At 42.8% G+C, this 13,546-nt stretch overlaps 1 protein-coding gene and 1 long non-coding RNA gene across 4 annotated transcripts in view; one reads left to right on the forward strand and one right to left on the reverse strand.

Annotated features, from left to right (window-relative positions):
* LOC133467736 (uncharacterized) overlaps positions 1 to 13,546 on the forward strand; it is a 32,113-nt gene that overhangs the window by 4,951 nt on the left and 13,616 nt on the right. For all 3 annotated transcript variants that reach the window (XR_009785303.1, XR_009785302.1, XR_009785304.1), the window contains exon 3: positions 7,019 to 7,160. This is a non-coding gene — a long non-coding RNA (uncharacterized LOC133467736). The remainder of the gene's footprint in view (positions 1 to 7,018; positions 7,161 to 13,546) is intronic.
* Positions 667 to 4,938, reverse strand: LOC133467529 (uncharacterized protein C11orf87 homolog). Its single transcript, XM_061752478.1, has 2 exons — positions 4,641 to 4,938; positions 667 to 4,502 (listed from the first exon to the last, which is right to left on the reverse strand). Exon 2 carries the CDS (start codon positions 4,414 to 4,416, stop codon positions 4,015 to 4,017), a length of 402 nt encoding a protein of 133 aa, XP_061608462.1. The 5' UTR covers positions 4,417 to 4,502; positions 4,641 to 4,938; the 3' UTR covers positions 667 to 4,014.

The following is a 13,546-nucleotide window of genomic DNA, read 5'->3' on the forward strand; positions in this document are numbered from 1 at the left end:
GTGTTGTGTTTTTGCAGCTGTGGGCTGCTGCAATGTTGACAAAGAAGATCTACAGTATTTATTTTGCATGGATATCTATCGATCCATCCATTCGCTACACCGCGGGGTGCTGCAGCCCATCCCAGCTGAATTTGGGCGAAAGGCCGACTGCACCCTGAACTGGTCGCCAGTCAGTCTCAGGGCACATATAGAGACAGACAACCAGTCACTCTCACATCTACACCGTCACTGAGTGGGAACTGACCCCACGCTGCCTTCAGCAACCTACACTGACTTACATGCACGGATGCCTACTTATGCCGAAACAAAATGTTTATATTTATGCTTGAACATTATACCTTTACATTAAATTCCTCTTAATTCCCATTACCATTAATCCCCAATTCCCATAATTAATCATAATAATCTTTTTTTTTTAGTTTCCATTCTTATTAAAGGACTGTTTTACGATTCCCATTAAAGTTTCTAATTTGGAATATTCCCAAAATTTTCCATGTTGGATTCCCATGGAAGTTTACCAGAAACTTGACAGAATGGTGCAGGAAATTTTCAACCACATTGTAACACCTACTGCTCTTGCATTGCGTCCATCGTGAGACCAAATGGCCCGCGGCCTGGTGGACGAGGACTACAGATGTAGAGGAACTGCACCCACACATATTAAAACAACTGTTTACCCCCCAATATTTATTTATAAACGCTAAATACTACATACAGTATATTCCTTGTATAAGGCAGATTACAGAAAACATTCCTCATGATGTCATACATGTACAGTGAACAGATAAAATCCATGATTCTATGTATAGGCCCACTATATTATGATACTATATAAAGAGTTTACAAAGAAACAAAAACCGCCGCTCGAGGGAAGGATTCTCATGGATCACAATCTCTACATGAATATTCCAAATATTAGCACTTAAACGTTAACTACTATCTGATACACAGTAGAAGAAAAACAAAAACAGATCTTATGTGGATTACTACAGCCAAAAAGTCTTGCATAACTAGAGCTAAGATGTCTAAAACAGACATTGGAGCACTTCAAGTCACTTAATTGAAGGAAGGAAAGAAGGAAGAAATACGATGCCCAAACAAAGAAGCCAAATGTCTATATTTGCAGCTTTTGCACTGCCTAACAGCACCACAACATCCATTGAGAGTCTAACTACATACTGCTAGTGTGTCAGAGGACATGCCAAGGAAGATCAGCTAAGCCATTATGACGTGTGTGTGTGTGTGTGTGTGTGTGTGCGTGTGTGCGTGTACGTGTGTGTGTGTTGTGTCACCACGTGTGAATAATTCAACACAATCGTGTGTCACATCCCGGAGAGCAGTTAAAATTTAAACGTCTCCAGAGTTTAAAGAAGCTTCTTAGGCGAGAGGGAGGAGGAGGTCCGAAGAGAGGCAGAGCAGGCGAAAGTTCAGAGTGAGACACTCTAGAGTGGGCGTGTCCGGAAAAAAACCCAGAAAAGCTTTCCACTGTGGGGCTGCGTACAGAAATCCAGAGCTTCTTCACCTTTTTCGCTTGCGCTAAAATCAATCCCGTGTTTTTGTTAAGATAAGCGGTTAAATCGGCCCATGTTTTAGCTCGTGTTCTAGGTGACGAAGAAAATAATTTTGCATTTTTTTTTCCCCTTTTCCCTTCATCCTGCTTTGGAATGTTTAATTTTTCATGTTTACGCCTCATTTATGCTCCGTGTATGTACAAAAATAGAGAAATATCACTGCATTTATACAGTACAGTGAACCCCCACAATAGCGAAAGTCCAAGAGTAATTAACACCCTCACAAAAAAAGTTTAGAATTGCCAAGGGTTGTCAAAAGGAGGCAGCAAAGCATCACTTTGGTGTAAATGAAGCTCCTCAACTTACTTTAACACAGTTCCTTGACACCAAGATGCCACAAGATTGGTGGCAAAGCACTACTTTTGTCTAAATGAAGCTCCTCAACACACTTCAACATAGTTCCTTGGCACCTAGATGCAGCAAGATGCGTGTTCAAGTGGTATAAGAAGGCCCACCTCTTAACTCACTTCAACATAGGTGATTGGCGTCAACATGGTGGCATAGCACTGCTTTTGTCTAATTGAAGCTCCCCAACTCACTTCAACATCGTTCATTGGCACAAGATGACTGCAAAGCACGACTTTTGTCAAAATGAAACTCCTCAACTCACTTCACCATATTTCAGTAACACCAGTATGGCAGCAAAGCACTACATTTGTCTAAATGAAGCTCCTCAACCCACTTCAACATAGTTCCTTGGCACCTAGATGCGGCAAGATGCGCGGTCATGTGGTATAAGTAGGCCCACCTCTGTACCGTTTTTCATAGGATTGTTTTGTATTTATGTGCATGTGTTTTTCGCGCACATTCACTGTAATTACAAAAATGCGAAGTTAGGAATGGCACCCGTTGAACTATTGTATAAGTGAGCTAAATATCCTGTAGGAATGGAATTTCGTAGTAAACAGAGGACCCCCTGTTCTAGCTTTCAGGTTTGTCCACTACTTTTGACCACATTTGCAATTGCATTTGACGTAAACCTAAGACCTCGTTTCAATCGTGTCCTTTTTGAGAAGGTAAATTTGGAGGCAATGTAAAAAGTTCAATGTCTCAAAAAATGTGTTAATGGTGGTCCATACTCACTTTGCATCTCGACACTGCTCCCCACATGGTTTAGGGTTGTACTGCAATAGAAATACGGACAAAATGGAAGGCTTCGCATAGAGCATGATCGAGCCTTTAAAATGGAAGAAGTCAAGTGGAAGTGTGCCATCAAGCTGCTCTATTGTATTGGGGTCGGGGGGGCTGACAGTTTTACCAGTTTGTCAGTGTGGAGGATATCTACTTATGAGTGAATTTGAACGAAATAGCATTTTTATATAATACATAGGGGAATTTGTCCACCGTATCATAAATAAGTGACTCTGGTAATGGGTAGAAATGCTAAAAAGTGCTCAGTTGCCATGTTTCTGAAAAACTCACCTATTTGGGTACTTTTTGCTCTTTCTGTAATGCCCAATGATACCGCAAAAGCCGTGTCTAAATAGGGAAGTAGTACAGTAATTGATGTCAAGGAAGTATGTTGCTAGCGAAACACAAGGGTTTACTGCACAGCTTCACACATAAAACAATTGAGAACTCCGCAATATTTTACTCAATAACTATATAGTGGCTACTTCGCTGAGGGTTACGAAAAATGGACCCTGGAGATGGATTTCAAACAACCCTGCTCTAGTGCAGTGATTCCCAACTACTGTGCGGAAAATTATTTATTACTACCAGTGATTTATTCTTCTATCTATGCCAGCAACATGTACTGACAGGCAGCGCAATTAAATGCTTTTCCACTAGATTGCAGTTAGCCAATGTATCCATTTTTTTTGGGTTGTGATTTATTTATTTTTTCCTTCCTTGACTTATGTGTTTTTCAAAATATTAGCCAGTGCGCGGATGTTTTTTTGCCTTGAGGTATGAGCAGAAACTTGAGAGACAAGTGCGCTTCCGACCTCCACTGCTAGATGGCGGCAGCAAACTTCACAACATCGGACCACCATTGGTCCAGCATAAGATTTTTTGCTCGCATTTCCTGTGTTTGCAGGTTATGTGGAGACCAGATATTACAGTGGATTTTATATAAATAAATACCGTTCAGTACAATTGTTCTTATGAAAAAAACAAAACGTTAAACAACACATTTTTGTGTTTTTTGGTGGATTAATTACATTTTCATTCAATTCAATAGGGAAAGATGATTTGAGATATGAATGTGGCCGTGGAGCAAATTAAACTCGTATCTCAAGGCACCACTGTTTGTGCCTCGGCTCAATAAACGTTGGGAATCACTGCTCTCGTGTATTTGTGTGCGTGTGTGTACTATCCTAAAAGGCCTGCTATGCTCAGTATTCTGCATGAGAGTCATCGACAAGCAGCAGTGGAGGATGGATGAGAGTTCTTTGTGCCTTATTGCTTTTTCCTGTTTATTCCACAGTCTCGTTCCCTGAGTTTAGCAGTCCGCGGGGGTTCCTCCGTGCTCCACTGTATCGCCGCCGCGCTCCTCTTCCATCACCACCACTTCCACCCGGTGTGCGGCGCAGCGCACCGGGCGCGCAATGACGCACGGCCGCGCTGACCCCCCTGCAACCGCCGCCGCCGCCCTGCGACTGTCGCGCTCGTACTCCTCCTGCGCTCTCTGGATCTTCCGCTTCTTCAGCCTCCTCTTGTGGAAGTGGAACGTGGCCACGGAGACGAGCACGACACCCGCTAGCACGGCCACGAGCACCAGGAGGGCCAGCGTGGACGACAGCGGGGGGAACGCGACGCTCAGCTGCTCCGCACATGTGCCGTTGACGCCCAGGCCTGGCAGGCACCGGGGAGCCGGGGACAACGCGGAGCTCGGGGGTGTCATCCGGCCTTCGTGCTGCGTGTGCTGGGGAAGGAGGGCAAGGGTGGTGGGGGCTCAACGCGGGAAAGCCGGGCCGCGCATGCGCTCACCTATAGGGAGGCGAGCAGAAAACACACCAGGCATTTGCAACCATTTCACAGTCAAATCGCACTCAAGATGGCCTATTGTAATTTATCATCAAAGTTGCACCTTTCCGATAATGATCATTTCATCAACAAAAGGCTTACCTGGCATAAGAGTCAGTGCGGGGACCAGTGTGTGAATGCAGTGACGCATTTCAGAGGATGATGATAATAATGGTGGTGGTGGTGATGATGATGGAGCTCACACCATCCAGCCTGGAGGTGTTCCTCTCTCTCGTCTTAACTGCCGCAATTCGCTCAATGTGCACCCCTCGCCCCGGCGTCAGGAGTCCCTCACTCAGCGTGTATGAGAGCGTTGTCCAACAATGAGCAGAGCTGGAGCTAAATGATGAGGAGGGGGAAAAACTCCTCCCTCCTCTTCCTCCTCCTCCTCTACTGCTCCACTCAGCATGTGAATGAGGAGCTGCAGCTGCATTAAAGCTCCACTGGCAGCTGCTGCTATATTTTTTTAAATTTTTTATTATGATTTCTGCCTCCAAGCGTCCAAAACTGATGCTTCATAAAATATAATAGGTTCACCCTGGAGCCAAATGATAAGTGTGCATAAGGTTAATTAGCTTCTCACTGTGGGCCCACGATCAGTGTGGAAGCCATTGGGCATTCCCCCAGGGTGCGGTCAGCTTTGAGTGTCATGCGAGTGTATTCTCGAAGGAAATAATGTAAGAAGAATGAATGCGTAATCTGTCACCCACATTCACAAAACCTTTATTGACATAAGGCGAGTGTGGTGTCAGACCCAAGTTCAACACGCCGAACAAACGGAATAGTTGGAAAATGACTTTAGTAATGACTTTAAGATCAACTGTGACAGATCACTTGAGCAAGGGTCAACTGCAGAGATGAGAGGGTGAGGCTTTGAAGATTGTTGAAAGTGATGCAATACTTCATAATCTACAGATAGCAGATCAGGAATGCTCAAACTTCATTGTTGTCTTAATCCACGACTCACAAAGAGCAGAACAAGGAAAATGGGAAACCTTTGACTGTGCACTCAGAATCCCCAACTGCCAGAAAACAGATGAGCAGGACTCGAGGTCGTAAACAGAAGGCTGGACAGATCTGAAAACAAGTACGATTATATCAGACGAGTTTCTCATCAAGTTTATTTTTATCAGGTGGCCGAGAACAACTGCAGAGTGCTCAGATAAAAATGAGTCTGATATTTATAATCCTTCCAGTGTCTCACCTGAAAGATTGAGCAATGCGTATCAAGGAAACTAACGTATTATCAATGCTAATTGATGGCTTCATATTCACACATTAAATAAAGGGGTGGTAAAGCTGCAGGCGCTATTTGCCTTTTTATGACGTCCATGCTAAATTCATCAAAGCATGTTCATTAATCTGTTTTCTGTAGTGCTTGTGCTCATTAGGGAGCCTATCCCAGCTGACTTTGGGCAAGAGGTGGGGTATATCCTGGACTGGTCATCAGCACACACATTTACAACTATGGACAATTTAGTCCTGAAACATCCTTGTTTTTGTCCTTCTTTCAGCCATCATCCTTTCTTCCTTCCATCTTTATTTATCCTTACTTCCAGCCTTACATCCTTCTCTCCTTATTCCCTCCCTTAATCCTCATTTCATCATTCTTTCCCTCATCCCGTCATTTTTTTCCTTCCCCCTTCTGTCCTTCCTTCTTCCATACCATTCTTAATACCTTTCTTCCATCCTCCCTTTCTTCCTTCACGATCATTCTTAATTCCTCCCTTATTTGCATTCCTTCTTTCATTTCATTCCATGTTTCCAGCCATTATGAGCGCTTGTCTTTTTTCCAATTTTTGTTTATAACAATTCCTCTGATTTGTTTTCGGAATTGCATGGCGGGCCGGATCAAATGCTCCGTTGGGACTCATATGGCCCGCGTGCCGGAGGTTGCACTCTGCATGCTTTAGCTTAAGGTACACGTTCTTCTCCATTTATTTATGTCACCGCGTTTATGAATGAGCAGTGCAGGACGTGAAGGCCACCCCGTTTGTTGGTATTCCGTGGCGCAAAAAAAAAAAAAAAAAAAAAAAAAAGAAACATTCTCACACTCATTTCCCAGTCGTTCCCGCGGACGTTACCAGCAGGCCTCCATGAAAAATGGATGGGCCTCGGGAGTGTGTGAAGGTCCCGGGATGATGAACTCACTGTAGATAAGTGCATGCTAAAACATTTATGCGACCAGTCAGGCCCAGTTTAGAGCCGGGCATATATTGGGGGTTTGTTTTAATATTTATGGAGCGCCAAAGCGGCACAATTTGTCATTAGCAAAAATCTGCATATTAAAGTAAATTCCAGCTTGGAATCTGGAGATCATCTTAATTAAAGGGGACATATCATGGAAAATTGACTTTGAAGTGCTTGTATAAAAATAGTTGGGTCTGTGGAGTGTCTTCCCAGTCATCAAGTGTGAAATTAAACAACTAAGGGAATTCTTTGTTATCTGCCTATTTCCAAAATTGTCTGTGATCCACTAGGCCGGGGAAGATCCAGAGCCACTTTCAAGCGACGATCACCGGACTACACTGTCTGACACACTATCATATGGAGCACTATCGGGACGAAACATCCACATCCTACATGAGTGTGACGCCTCTGCTGTCGCGTCAAATCCAAAAGGTAAGCAGAGCTGCATTGAGTTTTGTTGAGTGCACAGGTTAGCGTTAGCTTCTGATGAGCGGCATTTACTTGACTGATTAGTGAAGTTGTTGTCACAGTGGCGGTGTGGTCTTGTTCGTGTTTGGTGATGTGTCCATGTGCCACATACACACAGTGTAGCGTATGAGCTGCTGCCTCCATGAGTTAGAAATGATTTTATCGTCTTTACCGTCACTTGCTTTTTCCACACTCGAGACAAAGTCTCTGTAGCTGCTAAACTAAGGTGCCGCCCCTGGTTGTCATGGTGACAGACACCAGACTCGCCATTGGCTCGGGAGTGTATGGGGCGGGGGTGAGGGCTGGTTCACAAGCACTTTAGGACCTAAAAGTGTTTTTTTTTTTTTTTTCTAACTTGAAAAACTGGAGATTTTGCGACAGCCCGTTGAAATGATTGAAAATTCAGCCCAAATATTTGTGGCACTCATGGATCTATAAAAAAATGTTTTTTTTTTAAGCAACTTAAAAAAAAATTACGTTTTTGAGCCACTGACCTATCAGAATTGAGAGAGATCCTTGGTAGTATTTTGACAAAGGCCTCGGTTTTAAGTTGTGAAAAAAAAAAAAAAAAGTACAATACTTCTCGTTTAAGAAAGTTAGCAGGTTTGAAATCATTTCGTGTGTCTAAAAGTACAAACTCTGGAGTGTGGATCGAAGCAAAATCTGTCTCCTAACATTTGAAGGTGCCGTCGTCTTTGGTCCGTCCCCACGGACTCTCCCCCGTCGCCTTTTAGTCGCCTTGATGCGATTAATCACGGCAACAGTGGACACTTGGGAGTCAACGGATTTATAGCGCGGCACCGCAGGCATACAGGGAAACCTGGTCAGGCTCCACGCTGTAACGGAGTAATGTCCGTCATAGCATGTGATGGAAAGGACATAAACGAGGTCGTTAAGCTTGTTAGGGGGTTCGAGATGCACAGAGGCAGAGATTTACAGCGCCAGTGTTCGAGGTCAGCAAAACATTCCCAATGGAAATCACCTCGTTTGGTGTTTGCGTGCAAATGAACGAATCACGGCCTTCGCTTTGACTTGAGTTACAGCCGGAGCGCCCTTGAGGGAAATAATAATGAGGCACTTTTCTATGAAATAGTATGGGGAGGTCTCCAAAGTTGGTTAATACACCACAGTATCATAGCAATCCCCAAATACCAAGCCGTCCAATTTGTTTAGAATTTTTTTTTTTAGCTTCATACTAACACACAATGCAAAACGCCATAACGCTAAAGAAACTAGTATCAATGTTGCGATAGTTATAACCTTTACGGGCTATATTCTTTATCCTCTGTGAAAAATTACTTTGCATGCCTGTATTATGTAAGTATTGTCAATGACCATTGAATCATGAAATCAGGATTCACAGTGTTTCATTCTTTACATTCTACTAAATTATTATTGTATGCTTTTCATAAAGTACAATCCTGTAGAATGCTTCTTTTTTTTAATTAAAAGATGGGTTACAACATTTTTTGTTGGTGGTTTTTGTGGGGCCCGAATGGATTAATGGCATTTGCATTAATTTAAATGAGGGAAAATGATTACCCTGCAAAATCCCACCCTGTCATTGCTCGCTTCTCACCATGCATACCACCACCCACACTCTCCATTCAAGCAGTATTGTTCACTTCTTCGTTCCCAGAATCCACACTGTTTTTGGTAGAATTTCTTTTCAGTTTTTTGACCCAAACGACTCAAACATTCTGCAACAAATAATAAAACTCACCTAATTTATTCCAATATCATTTGGCATCAGCATATCATATCTACTCTGGGTAAATTTCCATAAAATGTACAAACAATAAAACGTTCGATTATGGCGATGCCGGGTTAAATTATTAGTATGCAGCCAGATTCTTACTGTTTAGTGGCCGATCAAGCAACAGGTGGCGCGTTATTTTGTCCTCCTTGTTCCAAGTAACTGCAAATTGTATGTTTGTGGTCATGAGCTGTCTTATGCTTATTATGGCAGCAGGTGGCGTGTTAGTAAAAAGTTAGTCTTGTGTACTGCATTTGTTTGCACTATGCAGCCTCTCCTGTCCCGGTGTTTATCGCAGCAATATGAAAAATATTCAATAAGAATATAACGCTGGGAGACAAGGATTACTCTCCGAGACAAAATTACCTCATGCGTCATAAATATTCAAATAAAGAAGGTCTTTTCCTGGGAACGTGGCCAACTCCCGCGTTGATAAATAACATTCCCTCCATTAACATTCCTGCCTCATTGCATTATAGGAACGTCCTCTCAGATGCTCAAATGGGCTCAAAGTGGTTTGGCGTCAAGAAAATGCTGAACGTCCAGGTGGCCATTATCTTCTAGCCATGCATTCTATGGGTTGACGTTGCACCTGTACCAAAATGGCATCCCTTAACACATCAGGAAGTGTCCGACTAGGGATCTACTGAGTAAGTGATACACAGTAGTTGGATATTGTAGCATTGAGACAGACATGCGTTCCAGCCCCACAAAAAACAAAAATGTTTGTAATGTGTTTTTGTTTTTTTTTTAAATAAGAAAAAAAAAAGCCCTCTACAGTATTGTACTTTATTAAAACATACATAAAATGTAACACAAACCATTTGTGCAGCATGATTTCATGCTTCAATGCCTATTGACGTGCTCCTTCTGGTGTGTGGATCTTGGCCACCTGGGGGCAGTATAATACTTAGATAATAAATACTTGAAAAAGATGGTCTCTTCTAAACTTAGTAGGCTGCAATAATATTAGTAATTTGTGCAGAGGATCAAGAATATACACCTGTGATTGTCGTTATACTGTCTGGCCATGTGTATTGCGGCACTGTTTGTGTTCAAATATCCGTTGCTATGTTATTTTAAGATTCCCAATTTATTTCCCCGAAAATAGGCATCTTTTTAATGCTTACGGCATTTAGTGGTAAACATGGTAGTTAAGTGGTGTTAGGATTATGAGGGAATCCTTGAAAAATACATTCCCATCTAAGAGGTCCCTGGCCTGAAAAGGTTTAGAGCCACTGTTTTAGAGTGTAGAGCTATAATGCTATTGTGTTTTTATAACAGCTTTGGCTAGATAACACCAAGAGATGGACACGCATGTGGTAACCGGATTTGCACTCAGCTCTCACTAATCCGCATGCAAATGTGGTACATATGGCAGCATCACTGGGGCAAACGACGCGATGTGTGGCTATCCATCCATCCATCCCTTTTCTGTAGTGCTTATCCTCATTAGCCTCGCTGGTGAGCTGCAGCTTATCCCAGCTGACTTTGGGTAAGAGAAGGGCTACACCCTGAATAGGTTGCCAGCCAATCGCAGGGCACATATAGACAAGGAACCATTAAATTGACTTCCTATGGACAATTTAAAGTCTCCAATGAAACTTACATGCATGTTTTTGTAATGTGGGAGGAAGCCAGAGTACCTGGAGAATACAAACGCACGCACGAGGAGAGCATGGAAACTCCGCACAAGAAGGCAACAGAAGTTGTCTCGGGGCACTTTGTACATGGATTATTGGTCATCCCGCTCTTGATTTAATTAAGGCATGCCCAAAGGTTGCTTAACTGATTAGTTTGCTCAGGTTTCATAGCTAGGTAGAGTTGTGTGTCATCAGCAAAGCAGTGGAGGTTGGTAGTGTTTTTGATAATGCCACCTACCCAAGGGAAGCATGGAAAGACTAAATAGTACTGGTCTAAGTACGGACCGTAGCTAACTTTTATATGCATTGAGTCTTTGTTATTGAGATTTAAAAACTGTAAGCGATTTGACAAGTATGATTTAAACCAACACGGACCCCTCCTCCCCCAGCACACACACAATCTCTGTATGTAAATGTGAGTGAGGTGACGAAGTGGCTCTCATTTGAATGAGAGGTCACCTTGATGACACATTTGATTGATGGTTTCAGTATCTTCCACTTTCTGCTTGTAAAACCCTCATTAGAAGTGAAAGTTAACTTTCTTCCTTTACACAGTACTGAGTCGTACACACTCTTCTTCTCCTCCTTTCTCCTTCTTGACTGCAGCATTAGTGGCTTCGAGGGTTGCAAATCTTTTGTGGCTTCGAGGATTGCAAATCTGCAGGCGGTTCCTATATCGACATGCACGCACATTGTTGTCCAATCAGTGCACGTGTATCTTTGTGTGTGTGTGTGTCTATGTGCTCCTGATGTCAAACCATACAAAGGAGGCGCTGTGAAGCTCTAGGCCATAATCTTGATATTCCTTCCACGCTCACACACACGCACACACACGTACGTACACGTGGCTTCTTTCCCAGCAAGTCTCTGTCAGCACAATTTCAAATTAATTGCAGAAAAGCCTGTTTAGCACACCGGTATTTATGCACACACACAAACGCACACAGCATTATACTTTCATTACGACACAAATGGCTTTTTGGAAGCAATGAATGGGGCATGCAGAGAGGGAAAAATTCGGGACAAATGTATTTATTGTATTTCTTAATAACTCCGTCGTCAAGGATTAGTGTGCCTGTTTGTGTGTGTGTGTGTGTGTATTACAATGATTTCTTATTTATTTATTTTTATTTTTGTGAGAATGAAGCCAATTAATGGCCTTTCCATTAATTCCAATGGGGAAAGTTGATTTAAGATACGTGTTTTCAGTTATGAAGTTTAGTCACGGAAAAAATTCAACTCTTAAGGTTAGGCACCGTTGTTTTTAAAAACACTCACCCTTAATGATTGATAACAAATGTAGTAGACACATATGGTGACGGATTTTTTTGGAGGAACTGTGATAGAAACATTGATCCCACAAATGATCATGTACGGTATTAATAAACATTCGTTTGATGGATGCGGCATTCCTTTTTCACACATTCAGTGTAGGCTCTTGTTAACAGCAGGTTTACTGTGGCCCGGCTCTGCAAAGTAGCAGCACAGCATAATATTGCTTTTCTCCACAATGTCAAGTGCATCAGATAGCGTGTGAGGAGCGGACGGCGTCTAAAAATTATATGCGGAAGAAAGCTGCAACGCACATAAATATGCTTTGGCAGAGCCGCAGTGCAAACACAGCCTGGCGAGTCGACTCACTTCCAGTATAATAAACACAGCTGCGCTTTGACCAGGACTCATTTCACATCTTCAGTTTACATGGAAAATGAAATGATCACTTTCGTTTTCTAAGTTTGACACACAGGTGTTTCTAGCCCATTTTGAGGGGTACTGATGAACCCCTAAAATGAATCCTAGCACCCCCCAAAAAATGGGGGAAAAAAGCCATAATCTATGCAGACTGTCGTTTGTTTCTATTGTTAAACCTCCAATTTTACGTAATCCTGGTTTCTACTATTGATCTTGTTCTCCATGATTGGAGGGCAGAGCATCAACCCTCAGGCACAGTGATGCGATCATCATCATCATCAGACACACGCATACACACAAGTTCACATGACACATAAGTTGATGTGAACAAAAGGCCACACGTGATCGCACCCACACGGGCTGAACAATGCTGTTCCTAAGCAACTGATCCTGGCTGTGTGGGTTTTGTGTGTGGAGGAACTGTGGAACGCTGCGGGGATCCCACTCACGCAAAAAAATCTCCAAAAAGCCCCGCTGTGAACTGTGATTAAGGCTGGTTAGGAGATTTGGGAGGAACGCACAGCAAGACATTATTGCTTTTAAACAGGAGGCTTGAGAGAGCTTCATCTTGATTCGGGTAAAGTATTATAACAAGGCAAGTGGAGATGTGGCTACTTGGTTTACTTATAGTTTCTTAAGCCACTGAACATACAAGTGTAGGGATTTGTGCTCTCACATGCCCTTTTTCGTGGCAAATCCTCAAAATGAGCATAAAACGCTGACACTGTGCTCCGCCCGCATTAAATGGCATAGGCAGAAAAGCTTTGGAATTTAACGTTGACCATCTGTCTAGGATAAATGCTTCTGATTGAGGTCCATTTGGGAGAAGATCACTGCTTCAAACCAAAATAGATGACTTCCTGTTGAATTTTGGGCCCTCCTATGATAGACGTCCACCCAATTTCTTGTTGAAAGTGGTGTGGCAGGGCTCTTTTTTTCTAACTTTCCAGGCCACTTTTTCATTGAATTTTTTTTGTCCAAAATGGCTGCTTCAAACCAACATGGCTGACATCTTGTTCAATTTTGGGTGTGGGTCCTTGATACTTTTTTGTGACATGCCCACCAAATTTCATGTCGATCAGCGAAACCTGTGTCGGGGGACTAATTATTTCTTATTTTCAAGGCTCCTTTTTCATGGAACCCCCCCCCCAAAAAAAAAAAAAAAGTCTGCTTCAAACCATCCATCCATTTTCTGTACTGCTTATCCTCACTAGGGTCGCAGGTGTGCTGGAGCCTATCCCAGCTCGAGACCAATTCCT

The sequence above is a fragment of the Phyllopteryx taeniolatus genome, chromosome 17 (genome assembly GCF_024500385.1).
Source record: "Phyllopteryx taeniolatus isolate TA_2022b chromosome 17, UOR_Ptae_1.2, whole genome shotgun sequence".
NCBI lineage: Eukaryota > Metazoa > Chordata > Actinopteri > Syngnathiformes > Syngnathidae > Phyllopteryx > Phyllopteryx taeniolatus.